General features: G+C 36.6%; 1 protein-coding gene and 1 long non-coding RNA gene across 2 annotated transcripts; one reads left to right on the forward strand and one right to left on the reverse strand.

Moving 5' to 3' along the window:
• Positions 1 to 697: 697 nt before the first annotated feature.
• LOC121391726 lies at positions 698 to 1,925 on the reverse strand. The gene is made up of 3 exons (XR_005960382.1): positions 1,748 to 1,925; positions 1,291 to 1,345; positions 698 to 751 (listed from the first exon to the last, which is right to left on the reverse strand). It is a non-coding gene; the product is annotated as an uncharacterized LOC121391726 (long non-coding RNA).
• A 1,178-nt stretch (positions 1,926 to 3,103) lies between these two features.
• Positions 3,104 to 12,480, forward strand: LOC121391729 (nephrin-like). The gene is made up of 7 exons (XM_041523256.1): positions 3,104 to 3,182; positions 4,128 to 4,304; positions 5,971 to 6,231; positions 7,743 to 8,021; positions 9,107 to 9,409; positions 9,965 to 10,270; positions 12,437 to 12,480. The coding sequence occupies exons 1-7, from the start codon at positions 3,104 to 3,106 to the stop codon at positions 12,478 to 12,480; spliced, it is 1,449 nt and encodes a 482-aa protein (XP_041379190.1).
• Positions 12,481 to 17,865: the final 5,385 nt, after the last annotated feature.

Here is a 17,865-nt window from a genome sequence, read left to right on the forward strand (position 1 = left end):
TGCCTGTCACCCCACAAATGACAATGTGGGTGCTTCACCCAATATCATATATCCTGGCTATGCCAATGCATTGAAGTAAAATATTATTAATTTAATATTATTAATTTAATGATGCCCTGATATCTGCATTATCACACACACGCGCGCGGGCACGAACGCACGCACACTCTTTCTCTCTCTCTCTCTCACGCACACACACACATCCATGCACACACACGCGAACACACACACGCGAACTCATTGGTTTACGATTAAAATATTGGTATATGCTGGTGATTTAAGCTGTAGATACTATATTATTTTTAATTCTGCCAGGATTTTCTCAGACGTGGTGTCCGTGTGTTGTCCATTAACTAATTTGTTAAAGCCTTCTCCTACAGTTTTGATTGGTTATTTATGGATTTGAACAACAAAACCCTAATACACAATGCAGAGTCGAATGAACATTTGGTAAAATAGTGGCTGATTCCATGAATCTCTGTCTAGCGTCTCATCCATTACTGGAGATGTCACCCCTCTTGCACCGCCACAAATATAACTGCCACCGACAGACTAGTTTATAACATCAAAACTAGTACCACACAGACTTCATTAGAATAAGTGCAGCTGTGATGATATGCACTCTGAATCACTGCCATAATGTAGCAGTCGGTATTTTGTGCGTGAAGCTAGGTTCAACAAAGTTCACAACACCAGCTACGGGTTAGGGCATCATCTTTTATTCATGTAAACATAATACACAAGACACACCCTGCAAGGATTAAAAACACAAACGTTAACAATATGGTAAAAACAATACAAATATATCCCTATCGAGGTAAAACAAACATTCAGGTATATATTAATGAAATACATTGCAAATCATAGAAAACCGTCATTAAGTATTAATTATCATTCTGATGATTATGAACCATCATCCTCTTTATCCTAAATACTGTCATCACGATTATTAATCATGTTAACATACATGTATATATATATATATATATATATATATATATATATATATTATATATATATATATATATATATATATATAAATAATAATAATTATAATAATAATAATCAATTCGTGACCACCAATTATAATCATTGATTATAGCAAAGGGGAGATAATTTATAGTAAATAGGGTTATTTAAATGATTGTAATTATATTATTATTTGATGTAATAAAGAGATATACTTAGCTTTATCATTAATGAGTTTATGAAAGAAAGGATATAAATTACAAGAGTATATTTAAAATTACAAATATATAAGTATTAGACTTAACCTGTAGCTTAACATACCATATGAATTACACGTAGGCATTGTGTTGATATATTCCATAACAACTGGGGAAACCTGCATAAAAATAAATTCATAATATCAATTGTTTAGTATATGGTTTTCATATATCTATTATACATTCAGAAATAAAACATTTAAACTAATTCATTCCAAAACCAATGTTTTGGTGTAGTTCGTCATAAAAACAATTGACTAAACGTAGCTAAATTATTAACTCAAATAAGCTAACAACTAAAACAGAAACTTCACTTAAATCATAAAATATATAGTTTTGACAGCAGAAAACAAAGATGGCTGACATTCATTATGTCACGCCCTGTAATCCATAATAATTAAAAGGCAGATTTATTATTAAATATTATATGTTAAATTATTCATTAATCATTACCAGGAATAGAAAATTAGGCATTTACTATTATTATTTAAGTTTATCTTCTATAACAAATTAATACTAACCTTTAAATTAAACTTCTACTATTTCTCTCTGATCTGAACTTGTTTCTCCAAATACTAAATAATTCTGTCCTGTCTGGTCAGTCCAAAGAAAGCATGCAGATACAGGTGAGCGTTAATTAGCCAATGGGAGAGAAAGAGACAAGGGTCAAAGTTTAAAGATAGCTTGGGTGTTTGTATTGTAGCTATGGATACCAAAAGAGCTCACACTGACTGCACTGATGTGGTCGCGCGTGGTTGACCAGCATACACGAACATATCACAGGTACAGGGCAATACTAGAAAAAGGTGATAAAATGTTAATTATAGTGATATGTTGTTCAACCTGTAGTTGTTACAGCCTGAAAATAAACATTAATGAAATACATACTAAATACCATACTTAAAGGTACATACTCCTCTAAGAACCTGAAATTAAACATTAATTACATAAAACCTATATGCTTAAAATACACCTGTACTACAATAACGGTGATGATATAAGGTATCCTGTCCCATCGTTGGCACCCGTCATGAGTGTGCGTAATGCAACGAAATGCATATTTCACAATTCTAAAAACGCACGTACCTGTAAGAAGTAAAGGTTATGGTAACAATCTCTATTTTGAGAGTGGGTTCCAAGTTTTAACATCACATACTTTTGTTTCACTTTATTATAACTTTATCTAGATGTGTTTTATAGGTTTGTAGATAGCCAAACTTAGTGTCTGCGACTTTAATTCGCCAAAGCGATCAGTCGAAACTGGGACCCAGTTTGCTCATCTGCTATTTTGGCTGTTTTGCTAATTAACATCTTGTTTTTTGTATGTCCAGCTTAAAGTCTATTAGTACGAAGATACATTGAACACTAAAGAAAAAAACGCATCACTGAAATTCGCGCAGGATGTTTCGTTGAACTGGATACGTGTTTTGAGAGTTTTCAGCGTGTGTAGTGCTCTGACTGCACGACCCCCCTCGTGCATATTAGTACAAAATTAAAGTTTGTTTTATTTAACGACACCACTAGAGTATATTGATTTGTTAATCATCGGGTATTGGATGTCAATCATTTGGGCTTTTTGCAATTTTTAAATATAGTCTTAGAGAGGAAACTCGCTATATTTGTTCGTTAGTAGCAAGGGATCTTTGATATGCACCATCCCATAGACAGGATAGCATATACCACAGCTAATCGTGGTGCCTTGGCTGGAAAGAGAAATAGCCCAATGGATCCACCGACGGGGCTTGATCTCAAACCGACCACGCATCAAGTGAGCTCATAATCACTGGGCTTCGTCCCGCTCCCCTATCAATTTGAACACAATTGCTGATATTTTCCAACACAAGGGGCGGGATCTAACGAACTGCTTGTTTGCTCACATGAAGTCGATGATTTTCAGTATTGATCGCCTGTTATGGACTCAGGTTTTTCCTTGTCCCAACAAGTGCCTCATGAATGGTACATCAGAGGTCGCAGTATATAAGATGACCCTCTGTGGTTTCTCTAATCATTAATTCCAGCTTTAGCTCTCGACGATGCCAGTAGCTATTAATTTCTCTGTAACTTTCGATCTGACAGGCTACTCCTTGGGAACGATGCTCGGATTTGTAAGGTGTACAGTGGAGTTAATTCCGAATTGTCGACATGGACTAAACTGCCACTGTAACCATAGCTTATGGCCAGTAGACACGACGGAGGAAGATGATCAGGAAGCAGTGACTGGCAGTGCATGTCGGTGTGTGTGTGTGTGTGTGTGTGTGTGTGTGTGTGTGTGTGTGTGTGTGTGTGTGTGTGTGTGTGTGTGTGTGTGTGTGTGTGTGTGTGTGTGTGTGTGTGATGACTTCAAGACATCAGAAGCTGCGCTAGTGACATCCCCATCTTCAAAGACATCAGCGATGACCACTACACTACACCATTGTTGAACCAGCCTACATACAGACGATGATTAATAAATGTATGTGCTTTAGTGGTGTCATTAAATAAACAAAATGTAAACCTTTAGCGTCTGTTAAATAGAATGTTTTAGGGCACTCCAAAATATGTGTGAGAGGGTTGTGCACACCCAGAATTATCTATCTGAATCTGCGCCAGCACTAAAGAAAGTGGTTATTTGTTTTAAGTTTAAGTGTACAAACAGCAAACTATGGCAATTGTGACTGCCATACTGAACCTTTAAGTCTTGATACGAAAAATGTACAGCATAAAACAGGACTCTTTCTTTCTGTACCACTTCACGGTTAATGGAAGTGAGAGAATGTATATTGCTGGAAATTTAAGACTAACAGTGCAACATACAATACAGAAAAAAATGTTGTCTCTCTAACCACCTCTGACATTGTTAACGCAGTGAAGCATTTATATTTTCCTGGAAATATTAAATTAACTGTCTGTTATCTTTTCCAGGTGGTCCAGACTCTGTTACAGTAAGTCCACCATCACCTGGGTCTGCAGCAGAAGGAGACAGTCTGATTGTGATGTGTGCTACTGCTGGCTGTAAACCACCATGTTCCTATTCCTGGACTCTGAAAAATCAGCAGATCTCATCAACCTCTCAGTTAAAACTGACAAACATCAACAGGAGTCAGACAGGGAGTGTGTACACGTGTACAGCGACCAACTCACTTATACCAAAATCTAAAACTAAACAAATCACACTTACAGTATACTGTGAGTAGTATAATTTAATATGCTACATTTGTTATATTTTTTACTTAATGAACGATTAATTATTCTGAAATCTTAAGAGACCATTTTAATATTCCTTCTTACTTCAACGTGACCTGCAGTAAACAATGAGAATTATTTATATAGCTAATGAACGATCAACGATGTTTAAGAACAGCTAATGTTAATAGTGGTTTAAAACACGTTCAATGTATTTGTTACGTAATAAAAACACACACTGTATACTGACTGGATTCAAACCCACTGCACAATTCGTATGACATTTGACAATCCCGTGAGCGGGACATAGCCCAGTGGTACAGCCTTTGCTGGATGCGCGGCCGGTGTGGGATCGATCGCAGTCGGTGAGTCCACTGAGCTATTTCTCGGTTCAGGCAGTGTACCACGACTGGTATATCAAATGTCGTGGTATGTACTACCCTGTCTGTGGGATGGTGCATTTAAAGGTCCCTTTGCTGCTAATCAAGTGGCGACAGCGGATTTCCTCTCTCAATATCTGTGTGTTTCTTAACCATATGTCTGACGCCATATAACCGTAAATAAAATGTGTTGAGTGCGTCGTTAAATAAAACATTTCTGTCTTTTTTTTTCTTTAATTTCCTTTACACTGATCAGCGAACTGGAAAATTATCAATGCATTGGATTTTTATGCAAAACATAATATTATGTTTGTATTACAATGGGAATATTTGTGTAGTGACCTTACTCAGTGATAGGCAAAAATCCCATGTTTTTCGTTACAGAGTTATCTCTGACGGCAGACAGCGATGTTAACCGTCTAACCATTAAACATTAACAACTAACCTACTGTCCTCGACAGACAGTCCAGATAGCTGAGGTGTGTGCCCAGGACAGCGTGCTTGAACCTTAATTGGATATAAGCATGAAAATAAGTTGAAATGAAACGAAATAATACCAGTAAAGTAAAGTTTGTTTTAATTAACAACACCACTAGAGCACATGGATTTATGGATATAGCCCAGTGGTAAAGCGCTCACTTGATGCGCGGTAAGTATGGGATTGGTCCCCGTTGGTGTTGTCTTTGGGCTATTTCTCGATCCAGCCCGTTAACCACGACTGGTATATCAAAGGATATGTGCTATTCTGTTTGTGGGATGGTGCATATAAAATATCCTTTGCTACTAATGGAAAAATGTAGAGGATTTCCTCTATAAGACTATATGTAATAAATCGATGTGCTTTAGTCGTGTTGTTAAAGAAAAGAAAGTTTAACTTTGACAATCCCAAACTATTCAGACAAATATGACAAAAATAAATACAGTAATTGAATTGATTTAAACTGGGACTCTACACTAAACTGACTATTTGCGAACACTGTACATGACATATATTATATGATTGCTGTACCTAGAGGAGAGGTACCTCCTCCCCGAAAAAATAAACGATAGTAATGCTCAGATAATTTACAATTAACCATTTTATGTAGCTGGAGAAAGGCCCTGTATGACTCTCCCGTAATTATTTTAGATTAGGCATGACCCTGTGTATGCTTGCTATACAAAGTTATCAAATACAGTTTTTCTTTACTTTTATTGTGTAGATGGCCCAGCCAGTGTCCAGCTGAACACCACTTCTCCACTGACAGTGAAGGAAGGTGATGATGTAGCTGTGTCATTTGAAGCGACTGACTGTTCTCCATCCTGTTCCTTCACGTGGAAGTTTAACTCTCAGACTAAATCAACCAGTTCTGTGCTGTCAGTAAATAATATACAGAGATCAGCAGCTGGTGACTACACGTGTATTGCTAGAAACAGAAACACACAGAAATCATTAGACAAGTCCATTTCTCTGGATGTGCAATGTGAGTAAAATATTTGTTTTCATTATTAGAACATTAATTCTTCATGTATATATGTATTTTTTAAAATTAAAATACTATTTTCGATTTAAATGAGGGTTCATTGAAGGGGTTTGCGTCCGAATGCCATGCTGTTATATCCACGCTACATACGTGTTAATTATTAATATATATGAATATCCAATGCCTCCTTTATAGAAAGACAGCTACTACCGAGGGGATCCTCTACTTAACAATATTTTTTTAAGCAAATCTTTTATAATACAAAGTGAACTGGATCTTTGTTAATGATGATTGGATCTTTGCATTCAGTAGCTTGATGAAATACTAAATGTAAATGTTAAACGTAACTGAATTAGTGTAATGGTTTCAGATGCCAACACATTTGCTACGGTCCAGACTTGGTTGTTAGTAGTGTACTTTTAGTAAGTAGAACATTAGCCACTTGCCGGATCCACGTTAATATGCACAATAGCTAATTTTATGCAAATGTTTGCACGACGTCACAGTCCAGTCGCCTGGAGGAAGGGTCGGCGGACGTCGTACGCTATTGCAAGTGTTGATTAGTCCATTAATTAAGCTAGAGCAATGGGTAGTATTCAATGCCTTATACGGAAAACGGCGCGAGGCACGTGACCTTTGTGGCTGGTAAAACACGAGTCTGCGCTAAGCAAACACTTTCCTGGCTAAAATGCACATATTATTGATTTTCCTCTCACGGGGCACGGGTGTATTAAATGGTTATTTTTTGTTAGTTAAAAAGGATTTGTTTGTCTTGCTAAGGTTTTAACAAACCTGATAATTAAAAATAAAACATTGGTCATCAAAAAACCCAAATGAATATGAATCCTTTTTTAATGAAGACAACAATTATCATTTAATATACAGGTATGCTTCAATTAATGTTGGCACAAGTGAATACTTATACAAACCGCACACAAAAGGAATTGACATCACATGTTTGCAATGTCTGACATGGCCATTTCATTCACACAGCGGTCACGCGCCTCGTGCTGTTTTCCAGATAAGGCATTGATTACTATCCATTGTTTTGGCTTAATTAATGAACTAATCAACACTAGCAAAAGTGTACGACATCCACCGACCCTTCTTCTGTGGCTGACCTGTAACGTCGTGCATATAGTTGTATTTTAATGAGCTATCGTGCATATTAATATAAGACTCCGGCCAGTTCTATTTATTAAAAGTACACTACTGTTTTTTGTTTATCTCTTCACTATCCAGTCATTGTGACTTTTATTTATTTGCCATTCTAGTTAAAATAACAAGATGTTGTTATAAAATAAGTATTACTTTGGAGTTCATAAATAATTTATATATACTTCACTGTATACCAAACTTTGATTTAGCCTATAGGTTTAACTCAGAATCTACTCATGTATTATTTTATAAAATATTTTCATTGCAATATTTAAATGTCTTTGTTCAAACTCCGAAGCAATTCCCTAATCTACATGGAATGATCCATTTGTTTCTAATATATGTACTTGCAGACCAATCTTCAATCACTTCTCTGACCTGGAACTCGCAGTCTACACCGGTTACAGTTGGTGAGCTGACTCCTATGATTCTGAGATGTAATGTTGACAGTAATCCAGGATCTCACATCAAATTGCTGAACAAGTCACAGACTCTGCGTGAAGTAACAAACTCTAAACAGGCTGAGTACACGTGGAACGAGGCTGGATGTCTGGATACAGGACACTACACGTGTGAAGCGGGAAACAACATCAAGTCAGCTGTCAGTGAAAGTGTCCAGCTTGTTGTGAGATGTGAGTTACACATTAGTATCATTAATGATTAATGTGAAAATTATTGACCAAATGTTATTCACTCAGTTCTAACACAGTAAAACTAAAATGTGTTTGCTTTCTTAGTCAAATTACTTATATCGTGGCATACTTATTGTAGACCAAATAACTAACACGTCGTACATTAGTCATTTAATATCGTTTGGTACCTTAATTAGTTCGTTTATAGTATATTCATTCCATATTATAGTCAGGTCATAAAACACTTTTTCTGTTTAGACTATTACCCATTTTATAACTTAGGCAATTTGCTCATAATTCTACTAACCGGCAAACATTAAACAAAAAAACAAAAAAATATTCTGAGGAATATAATAGCGCGGCAACTCCACCCTTGTTTGGTACTTTTTGGTCCTTTTCTTCATTGTCCAAACAGAAACAGTCTTGTCGTAAAGTGTGCACCTAATGCTGTTTCTCGTTGCTAATCAATTTAAAGAGTAGCCCAATGGAATGGTGCTGAGTAGGTATTCTCTATCATTATCTCTGTGGGTCCTTAACCACATGTCCATAATTAAATTGTTATTGCATCATTAAAGGCATACTGTCACAGACCACTGACCTATTTAATGGTCTAACAAAGTATTACCTGAACAAAAATAATTTGATTTGTCCCTAAATGTACTTTATTCAACCATCTTAATAACCACCATACTCCATTTATTAAAGACATTTTGTAAAAATAATTGAATTATGGCAATGGTCCATAATTCAAAAACTAAAATTGCCGAGAGGGACGACATGGATTTCACACCATCATGGTTCAGTTAAGGTGATCCGATAGCTAGATTTGGTTTCCAACAATTAATGTAATTTTTATCTATTATCCATATTTTGAGAAATAAGGTCCTTACATCTGTGACAGTATGCCTTTAAATAAAATTGTCGTCATTCCTCTTCCATTTCTGAACAGTTTACTACAAGCAGTAATACATACACAACTTGTATATAAGGTAATTAAGAATACAATATGTTTTAAGCATGTAGATAGTTTTTAATTATCTTTATGGTGGCAAATAGTAATAATGTAAGCAGTCAGTATATTCCAGGTTCACCAAGATTAGACCATCACGTTCCATTCCAGAAAGAGTTTACAACAGCGATTGGCGGTAATGTGACTCTGAAGATATCAGTGATTGCCAATCCAACACCGACGTTCACCTGGTACAAACTGACTGATGGAAACAGAAATAATATTGGGTCTAGTAGTTCACCTACAACTGACGTAACTGCTGCTGGGAAACACACTCTAACGAATATTCAGCATGGAGATATTGGTACCTATCAGGTTGTGGTGTCAAATGGAGCTAAAAACACAGATCTTGTGAAGAATCTGACACTTTATGTAGCAGGTATGTGTAGACGGATATTCAATGATAGATATGCTAGTTATAAACTGTAACTGTAGACCACTGCGTTATTGAAAGATGGATATGCTAGTTTTAGACTGTAACTGTTATTGAAATGATATCTCACTGCCACTCTGTCATGTCCTTAATTTATCTCGCATCTCCCAGTGCTCTAAAACGTGTCAGTAGATGTGTGTGCTAGCTGCAGACTAAGTAACTGTAGAACACTGACGAGGATTGTTATTAAAATTGGATCTTACTACCACTCCAACTTCGCATTTCTTTCAATTACTTTTGTGATTATATCAAATTAATTACCGGGAACCATCATAAAACAACAGCCTTGTTAGTGTAAGTAGGAAGGACATAAGCAATTAATTATGGTTTTCCTGTCTTAGTTGAATTCGTATGTCATCATTTCGGTTGGGCTGTATTATATTTGCATTTTAAAATGCAATTTAATGTTTAACAATAGTGTTTTTATTAACGTTTAATTTTATTTACATAACAAATGCTTGGGTATGCGAATGTTTCAGTAAATATCTGTGTTTCTCGAAGGTTCTCCGAATATTCCCTCTGATCTCACAGTATGGAGCAGTGACCCACACTCAGTCTCAGTTGCTTGGATAGGGGGATTTAATGGAGGATCAGGGCAGTCGTTTGTTGTACAATACCGAGCAGACAGAACATCACAGTGGACCAATCTCACTGATGTGATTCCCGAAAAAGGTGTTAACACAATTCAGAAAGCTGTTATACCAAATCTTCAACCAAAGACGAGATATCTGGTGCGGGTTTTGGCTTATAACATATATGGATACGAAGACTTTACCAAGGCACAGGAAGCTTTGACATTACCTCCAGGTAATAGTCATAATGGACAGACTCACAGATAGAGTTTTGTTATAACGCTGGGCAATATGTAGTTCATTACCTTAAGTGTGAGGAATCACGTGGTCGATAACCTTGGGTGGTTCGGACTGGTATTTTCTATCCCAATCAGTGACCCCACGACATATATATTAAAACGTATTTCCTTATATTCTATGTAGATGTAATATAATTTAGTAAATTATCTTAATTGTTTACGACGTGCATTAAAAAAAAATCAAATCTTGATTTATTCACATAAATGTGGTGTTTTTTTCTTCTATTTTTTAATAGAGTAAGCAATCGGTTTTTTTTACCATAAAACATCGTTGCCATTCTCATCATTTTGCAACACTGCAACATTTTTCTGTGTGTGTCTGAGGGGTTGGTGGCGCATAATGAATACAGCTTTTCCATTCCCTTTAAAGCGATGTTACACTCTTTTTAGGTAATTCGGGTAGTCGGTATAACATGGTTTTGTTTTGTTTTTTAATTGTTATCGTTTTTACAACAGACACGTTTATTATTAGTGCAGCAGCCACGCTCTTAGTAAAATGTTTATTTGTGTGATCATTGTTGTTTGTTTTATTAAAGGTGAATCTTTTCTGCCAACCTCATCAAACGCAAAAAAAAAAAAAACAAAAAAAAAAAAAAAAAAATCAAAACTGGGACAGGGATTGCTTTAGGGATTGTGATAGGGATTGCGATTGCTGTCTTGACAGAGACTATCTTTGTTATTTTGTGGAGACGAGGTTATGTGTGTGCTTCAAAATCAGTTGGGTCTAAAAAGGGAAACCTAATATATCAATGCAATATAGTACATTTGTGTTACAGTTGACCATACAGTTTAATTTCTATTCTGTATATTATTATATTAGTTGCATTATTCTGATGTAACAAAATGTTCTTAAGTATACATTTATATTATAGTTTCTCGTGAACTTTGGGAAGGAATTTTAAGACATATGGGTGTAAAGGTTAAACATTATTCTTTTATATTCTTTTTCTGGTTTTCTTAAACCGATGGGCAGCGGTCTGCAGGTAATGTGTAAGTATAAACGTCATTGCGCCTTTAATTACTTATATTGTAATTGCCGGATCTTTTACACACACATCACACACACCACGACACACACACAAACACCCACACACCACCTGCGCGGGCGCGCGCTGCGCACACACACAACATATATATCTATATATAATATATATATAATATATATATATATATATTATATATATATTGTTGACGAGTGGGCCTTGGAAAAAAGGGGGATTACCAACACTCACCGTACACACGCATGGAAAGTGATTAATCACACAACAAAATAACAACGTTTATGAATATTTAATAGGAAGACAATAAGATATAACAAAATCAAAGAGTTGACAGTTCAATTGGCGAGAAATATACAAATACAAGTGGGCCAAACCAATATAATGCAAAGTCCACAATCAGGTTATATTTACCCCAAAGTCAGGAATTCCAAGTTCAATCAAATCAACATTATCAGATCCAGTGCACACAAGTGCTTCCATAAAGTCACATAAGCAAAGTACATATTCTTCAATTCAAAGTTCCAAGCGAGCAAAATATATATTATACTTTGTCTCCGACGTGGAACAAGTATCACTATATCAATACACAGTATTGTCTCCGACATGGATTTACAAATATCAGAAGGCATAGTGAACCGTCTGCCAGCAGGTCTTACAACATCAACTGAACTTCTCTATCCTCTCTACCCTGAATCTGGGTAATCATAAGGCTACGAAGTTTGTTAAAACTCACTAAAGGCCATCTATTAGATCACACCAATCCAAGTAACAATCAGTCATTGAAACACGGCTTGCTCGCTCTGCAGAACTACACCATACCCGTATCTTGAATTTAAATTACAACTTCTTTGTTACCCCATATTGTAATAAATACCTAAAATAATTATACACAAACCCCTAACACTCCCCCCCCCCCCCTTCAAAGAAAAATTTTTCTATAATAGAATTATTATGAAAACTTCTTCATAAAAAAAACAAAATGCCCCAGAATTCATTTCCAAATTAATACACTGAAAACTAAAGCATCAATTTTATCATTCACTGAAGGTCTTTTGTTAAATTTAATATCACGTTCATAATCAATTAATTGGCTTGTTTCAGGAAATCCCCTGGAGAGTGCACACAATGAATTGGATATCCCTTGACGTGTGGATTTGTAAGTTGTAAGTTCCAAAAATACTCCAACGCATCAATTCTCATTTGGTTTTTCATCCGTTGTATAATATAACGGATTAGGTCAGTAAAACTTTTCAGGCCACCCTGTTTTAGAACATACACGAAAAGCGTAGTGTAATTCAAACCAATGTTTCTTTCTCTAGTAGTAATTTTTTATGCTTCAGAAACTTCTTGCAAAATAGAAATGGGATGTTCAATGCCGTGGCGTCATTTGGTAATACAGCTCCCGCTCCCACATCACAGGATTACAAAAACGTGTTGTTGTTCAAAAGTTGGAGTCATCAACACGGTGTATTTGACAATACAGCCGATCTTCTGGAAAGAAATCCTGTGTTCTTTCTTCCAAGAAATTGTATTTTCGCAAATAAACTGGCAAAGGTGTTCTATCTGGGAGATTTTTTTTACAAAATTTCGATAATATCCTGCAAACAACCCCAAAGGAATCTCATATTTCTTTCCTATTTTGGGGAGAAAGTTTGGTGTTCCCTTTGGCGTAAAGGTTCCCTGGCCTTGACCTACAACAGTCCAAGATAGGTATGGGGCTCTGACAAAGTCTGTTTTGCTCAAATTTCGTTAACTCGCTTGTGACAGTTTCTCCAAATAGATGTCGAATCGCTGCTATTTTGCTTTTCCCTCGTTTTGTTGCTACGATGACGTCCCTCCATGTAAGCGTCACAGTGGGGACACCGCGGTGACATTGTTGATCAGGCGTGAAAAGTTTTTGGGGCATTCTTAGTCCAAAAGGAATCACATTGTTTCTATAAAAATTGTGGTTTGTTAAAATTGACTATTTGTTTTGGCCCCTTGTGAAATGGAAATCGCCAAAACCTTTCAATAAATCAAACTTGTTACAAAATTAGCATTACCCTATACGATCTACACAATATCTATTTTTTGGAATGGATGGATCGTCTTGACAAAGATTAATTTTCTTAAAAATTATTACAGAGTCGAACTCCCCTGTGACTTGGATAAGGGATTTTAATTGGTGAATCCTGGGCACTACTATTTGAATGATGCATTTTTAACATATAGTTATCTCTTTGTTCACTTGCCCTTTTTAAGGGATGCATTGTATGCATGTTGCTTAATTGGATAGTGTGACCAATACTATGTCGTTTTCATTCAAACAGGGGTTAGGTTTGGGTTCCCTCTTTCTCCGTCAGCTCACATTCAATCCCGGTGACTTGTTTCCTTTTTTTCTTCTTTTTCCCTCCTTTTTTTTTTTTTTAAAATTTCCCCTTTTTTTTCCCTTTCTTCTCCCCCTTTCTTCCTTTTCTTCTTCCCCTTCATCTCCAACATCTTTTTTGGTTTGGTATTTGTTTTACAAACTTAAATTTTTAAAATTTTAACGGGAAACTTCCTTGGACTTGGTTAATAATTGGGTTGTTCCTATATTTTTATGATGCTTTTCCTTATCTTCTCTTTTTTTCCTTCCTTATTTTTTTTCTTTTCTTTTCTTTTGGGCTATTCCTTTTCTTTCTTTTTTCTATCAGGATTTATCAGGGAAATGGCGTTGAAAGTAAAGCTTGATCTCCTGTTTTTGATTTTTGAAAGATGGGAAGTTTAAGATCTAAATTGTCAAAAATTCTGAATTGTTAAGTTTGGTTGGGGGTACATCCGCCCACCCTTCAAACCAGTATTTCTTGATCATGATGTAATATTCACAGGCGTCCGCCTTGACATTCAAAGTACACACATGAAATGCTATCTTGTCCCCTTTCATGATACTTTTGATCATGCTTGATGTGGACAATACCGGTTGCCTTTCGTCTTTATGGAGTAGTAATCACATAATTTCGTGCGCACTGACTTTTCTTTGGTACTGTATAAGGACCAAAAGTAATTAGAATGTAATGGGTAACCTGTAGTGGTACCGTACTAGAACTTTCTCACCAGGCTCAAAACCTCTCGTTTGGACAGCGTTTCGATCATTACCATTCTTTCATTCGTACTTGAGCTAGATTGTAAATTTTTTCTAGCTAAACTCGCGAGCCCCACACCTGAATGTTTCGTTTGAGTTGGACACATAGTCTACAAACAAATGTCTCTGAATTTTCCTTAACCAGTGATCGTCAAAAACTTCCAAAGGGACCTCTCACTCGTTGACAAATACTAGATCAAAGGGACTGAACCCTAAAGATTCTTGTATAGTTTCTATTGCAGCAACCAAGTACAATACGGGTATGCCCCAAACCCAAGCCTTCTCTGTTCCCGCACAATATGTCGTAGCATGGTCTTCAATGTTTGTGGTGAAAATTCTTTCTAAGGCTCCCCCCACCCCCCTCCACCCCTTCCCATCTGTGAGTCTGGTGTGGTCGGAAGATTTGGAATTGCTAACGCCTAATTCACCAATGAGTTGCTGAAAATTTCCTGACATAAAATTAGAACCCTGATCAGATTGTAATGAGTTTTGGCAATCGGTGCAAATACTGTGAAATTTTTTGTCAAAGCATCACAAATGGTTTCTGCTCTAAATATTTCTCAAAGGGAATAGCTCTGGGGAAACCTTGTCGATGTACAACATGATGGTTAGCAAGTACTCGTTCTAGACTTGGTTTTTGGTAATGGACCCACACACAATCAATCAAAATTCTACTGAAGGTTCATCAAATGGCTGGGATAGGTTGTAATGCGAAACTTATGAAATTGTCTGATTGGGCTTCCCAACAAGCTGACAAGTGTGGCAAGTTCTACAATATCTTTGACGTTCATTCTGAATTCCCCCTGGCCAATAAAAAATGGTTCAACAACTTTTGATAGGTCTACTGACTCCTAAATGCCCTGCTAGTAGTGAGTCATGAGCCAAAACTGAGAATCTCTCTACGATAACAAACTAGGTATCACAATCTTGCTGGTGTACCTGCCAAAACTGATCTATAAAGGGACTATCTGGTGGCCTCCACTTTCTCATCAAAATGTCCTGATCCAAGTAGTATCCACAGACACATTTTCAATCTCTTCTCAGACAAAGCCTTATTTCTAAGCTTTTTCAAACTCTGGGTTGCTTTCTGATTCTGAATGAGTTTCTCTCTGGTCCAAATATCTTTAGGAGTGACATCACTCTGAGATTTCCTATACAGATCTATCAACTTCACCAATATTCTCATTGTCTAAGTCACACATAAATGTATCTGACAAACCAATCAAACACTCTGATTGAGCTTCAACAAACTGATACACCTCTGTCAACTGACACATCTTCTGACAAATCAACGTGTTTTGGCTGAACATCATCCAAATGAATGTCCTTCCTTAGCCATAGCCCTGGTAACTACACACGAAGGATAAAGTAATATCTCATCTACAAAGTCTGATCCTGTTTCTACGTTATCTGAAGTCTCACAAATAACTGAATCCACACAAAACAATAGGTTTTCATAAAACAACTCCGTCCTCATTGACAAATGGGGTCATCACAAACAATTGGGTCATCACAAATATTTGCAATCCAGGTGAATCTCTAGGCTTAAGCTCACCTCCAGCCAAATCATTTCCACAAAAGATCCACACCAGAAATTGGACGCTTTTCTCTGGACTCCCACAACAAACTGTTTCCTGAGACAAGTTCAGACTTAAGCTCAAATTCTATGAAGAGGTACATGGACAAAACCACACTCAATACCCTGCATAAGAATACTTGTACCAGTATAAGTCTCATCTGACAAAGGAAGTGTGCCCTCTAGGATAAGTGTTTGTAATGCACCTGTATCTCTAAGAATATAGTGATTTGCGCAGCATCACCATTACACAAAGAAACCTCACACTTAGACAAGAAAGGATCATACGATGCCTTATTATCTAACTGCCATCTCACCTTTGTCTTTTCAACTGGAACCTCTTTGCCTAACCACTACTTGGTGGCTTAACAAACACATTTGCACAAGCATGGGAGACTTAAGATAAATTTTTTTATTTTATTTTTCAGCCAACAAACGACACCCACTTTTTAACGTGACCGTATTTCTTGCAGTAATTACACATTGGCCCTGCCACTGACCATCCATAGTACTCCGATCCAACAGAACTGAATTCTTAGAAGAATTACTGTTTTGGTGTCCTGAATAGTTACCTGCGTTCTGATTGCCACTATCTCTCTGATTGCCACTGTAACTGCTAGAGTTATTGAAATTCCTAGTCTCTGACCTCGTCCCTGTCCACTATTTACCCATAGAAGAGTACTAGATTGACCTCCAAATTGACCTTGAGAAGACTGACCATAACCATGACCTCGAAAAACTTCCGGGTTGAAAGCTATGATTAGTGGTACTACCACCTCTAGACTGAGTATTGCGAGAAAATAAAACTCTTGTGGTCAGTGCAAACTCATCAGCCAAAAACAGCCGCATCTCTCAAAGTATCAACCTTGTGTTCATCCAAATATGTCTTAATCTCTGTAGGACTAGCACCTCTTAAACTCTTCAACCAAGATTAGCTGTTTCAAATTGTCATAATCCTTGTTGACCTCCTTAGATGTGCACCATCTATCAAAAGTAGTCTCCTTGACTCTAGAAAACTCAACAAATGTCTGGTTATCAAATTTCTTGTAATTTCTAAACCTTTGTCTGTAAGCCTCAGACACTAACTCATAAGCTCGCAAAATCTCTTACTTGACTACCTCATAGTCTGCACTTTGTTCAACAGATAAAGATGCATAAGCCTCGTGGGCCTTACCAACAAGTACACTTTGCAACAAAGTTGTCCAGCAATCCCTAGGCCATTTCAAATTTCTAGCAACTTTCCTGAAAATGGTCAAAATAGGTATCTATCTCATTTTCACGAAACCTTGGGACAAATCTAATGAAATTTAGAAATATCTGGCCCCTGATGATTAGGTCTATGGTTGAATCTCCACTTGAGCTAACTGCAGCTGTGTATCTTTTTCCCAACTTTAACTTTTTCTAACTCAAACTCACGTTCTTTTGCCTCTCTTTCTCGTTCTAACTCTAGTTTTAACCTGTCTAACTCAAACTGTCTTTCTTTTGCCTCTCTTTCTCGTTCTAACTCTAGTTTTAACTTGTCTAACTCAAACTGTCTTTCACGCTCTCTCTCACCACACTTTCCTCCCAAACTTTCTTGCATAACTTTTTCCTCAAGCTGTTCGTTCAAATAATGGAAGAGAATGCTTAATATTGCACCTTTCTTAGCACTTCTATCAAAATCTAATTCCAGGTATTCTACCAAAGCCCATAATTCAGGTTCGTCTAATTCAAGAATGGAATCTTGAGTCATAGACTTAGCGAACAAAGCAACATCAAAACTCATGGTGAAAAATGAATGAGCTACCTATGCTATCACATAATATGCAAACCGATTTGTTGTGATTTCCAAGTCAAATTTTGTATTAGTACAGG

This window comes from Gigantopelta aegis, unplaced genomic scaffold (genome assembly GCF_016097555.1).
Source record: "Gigantopelta aegis isolate Gae_Host unplaced genomic scaffold, Gae_host_genome ctg2897_pilon_pilon:::debris, whole genome shotgun sequence".
In the NCBI taxonomy this organism is placed as follows: Eukaryota; Metazoa; Mollusca; class Gastropoda; order Neomphalida; family Peltospiridae; genus Gigantopelta; species Gigantopelta aegis.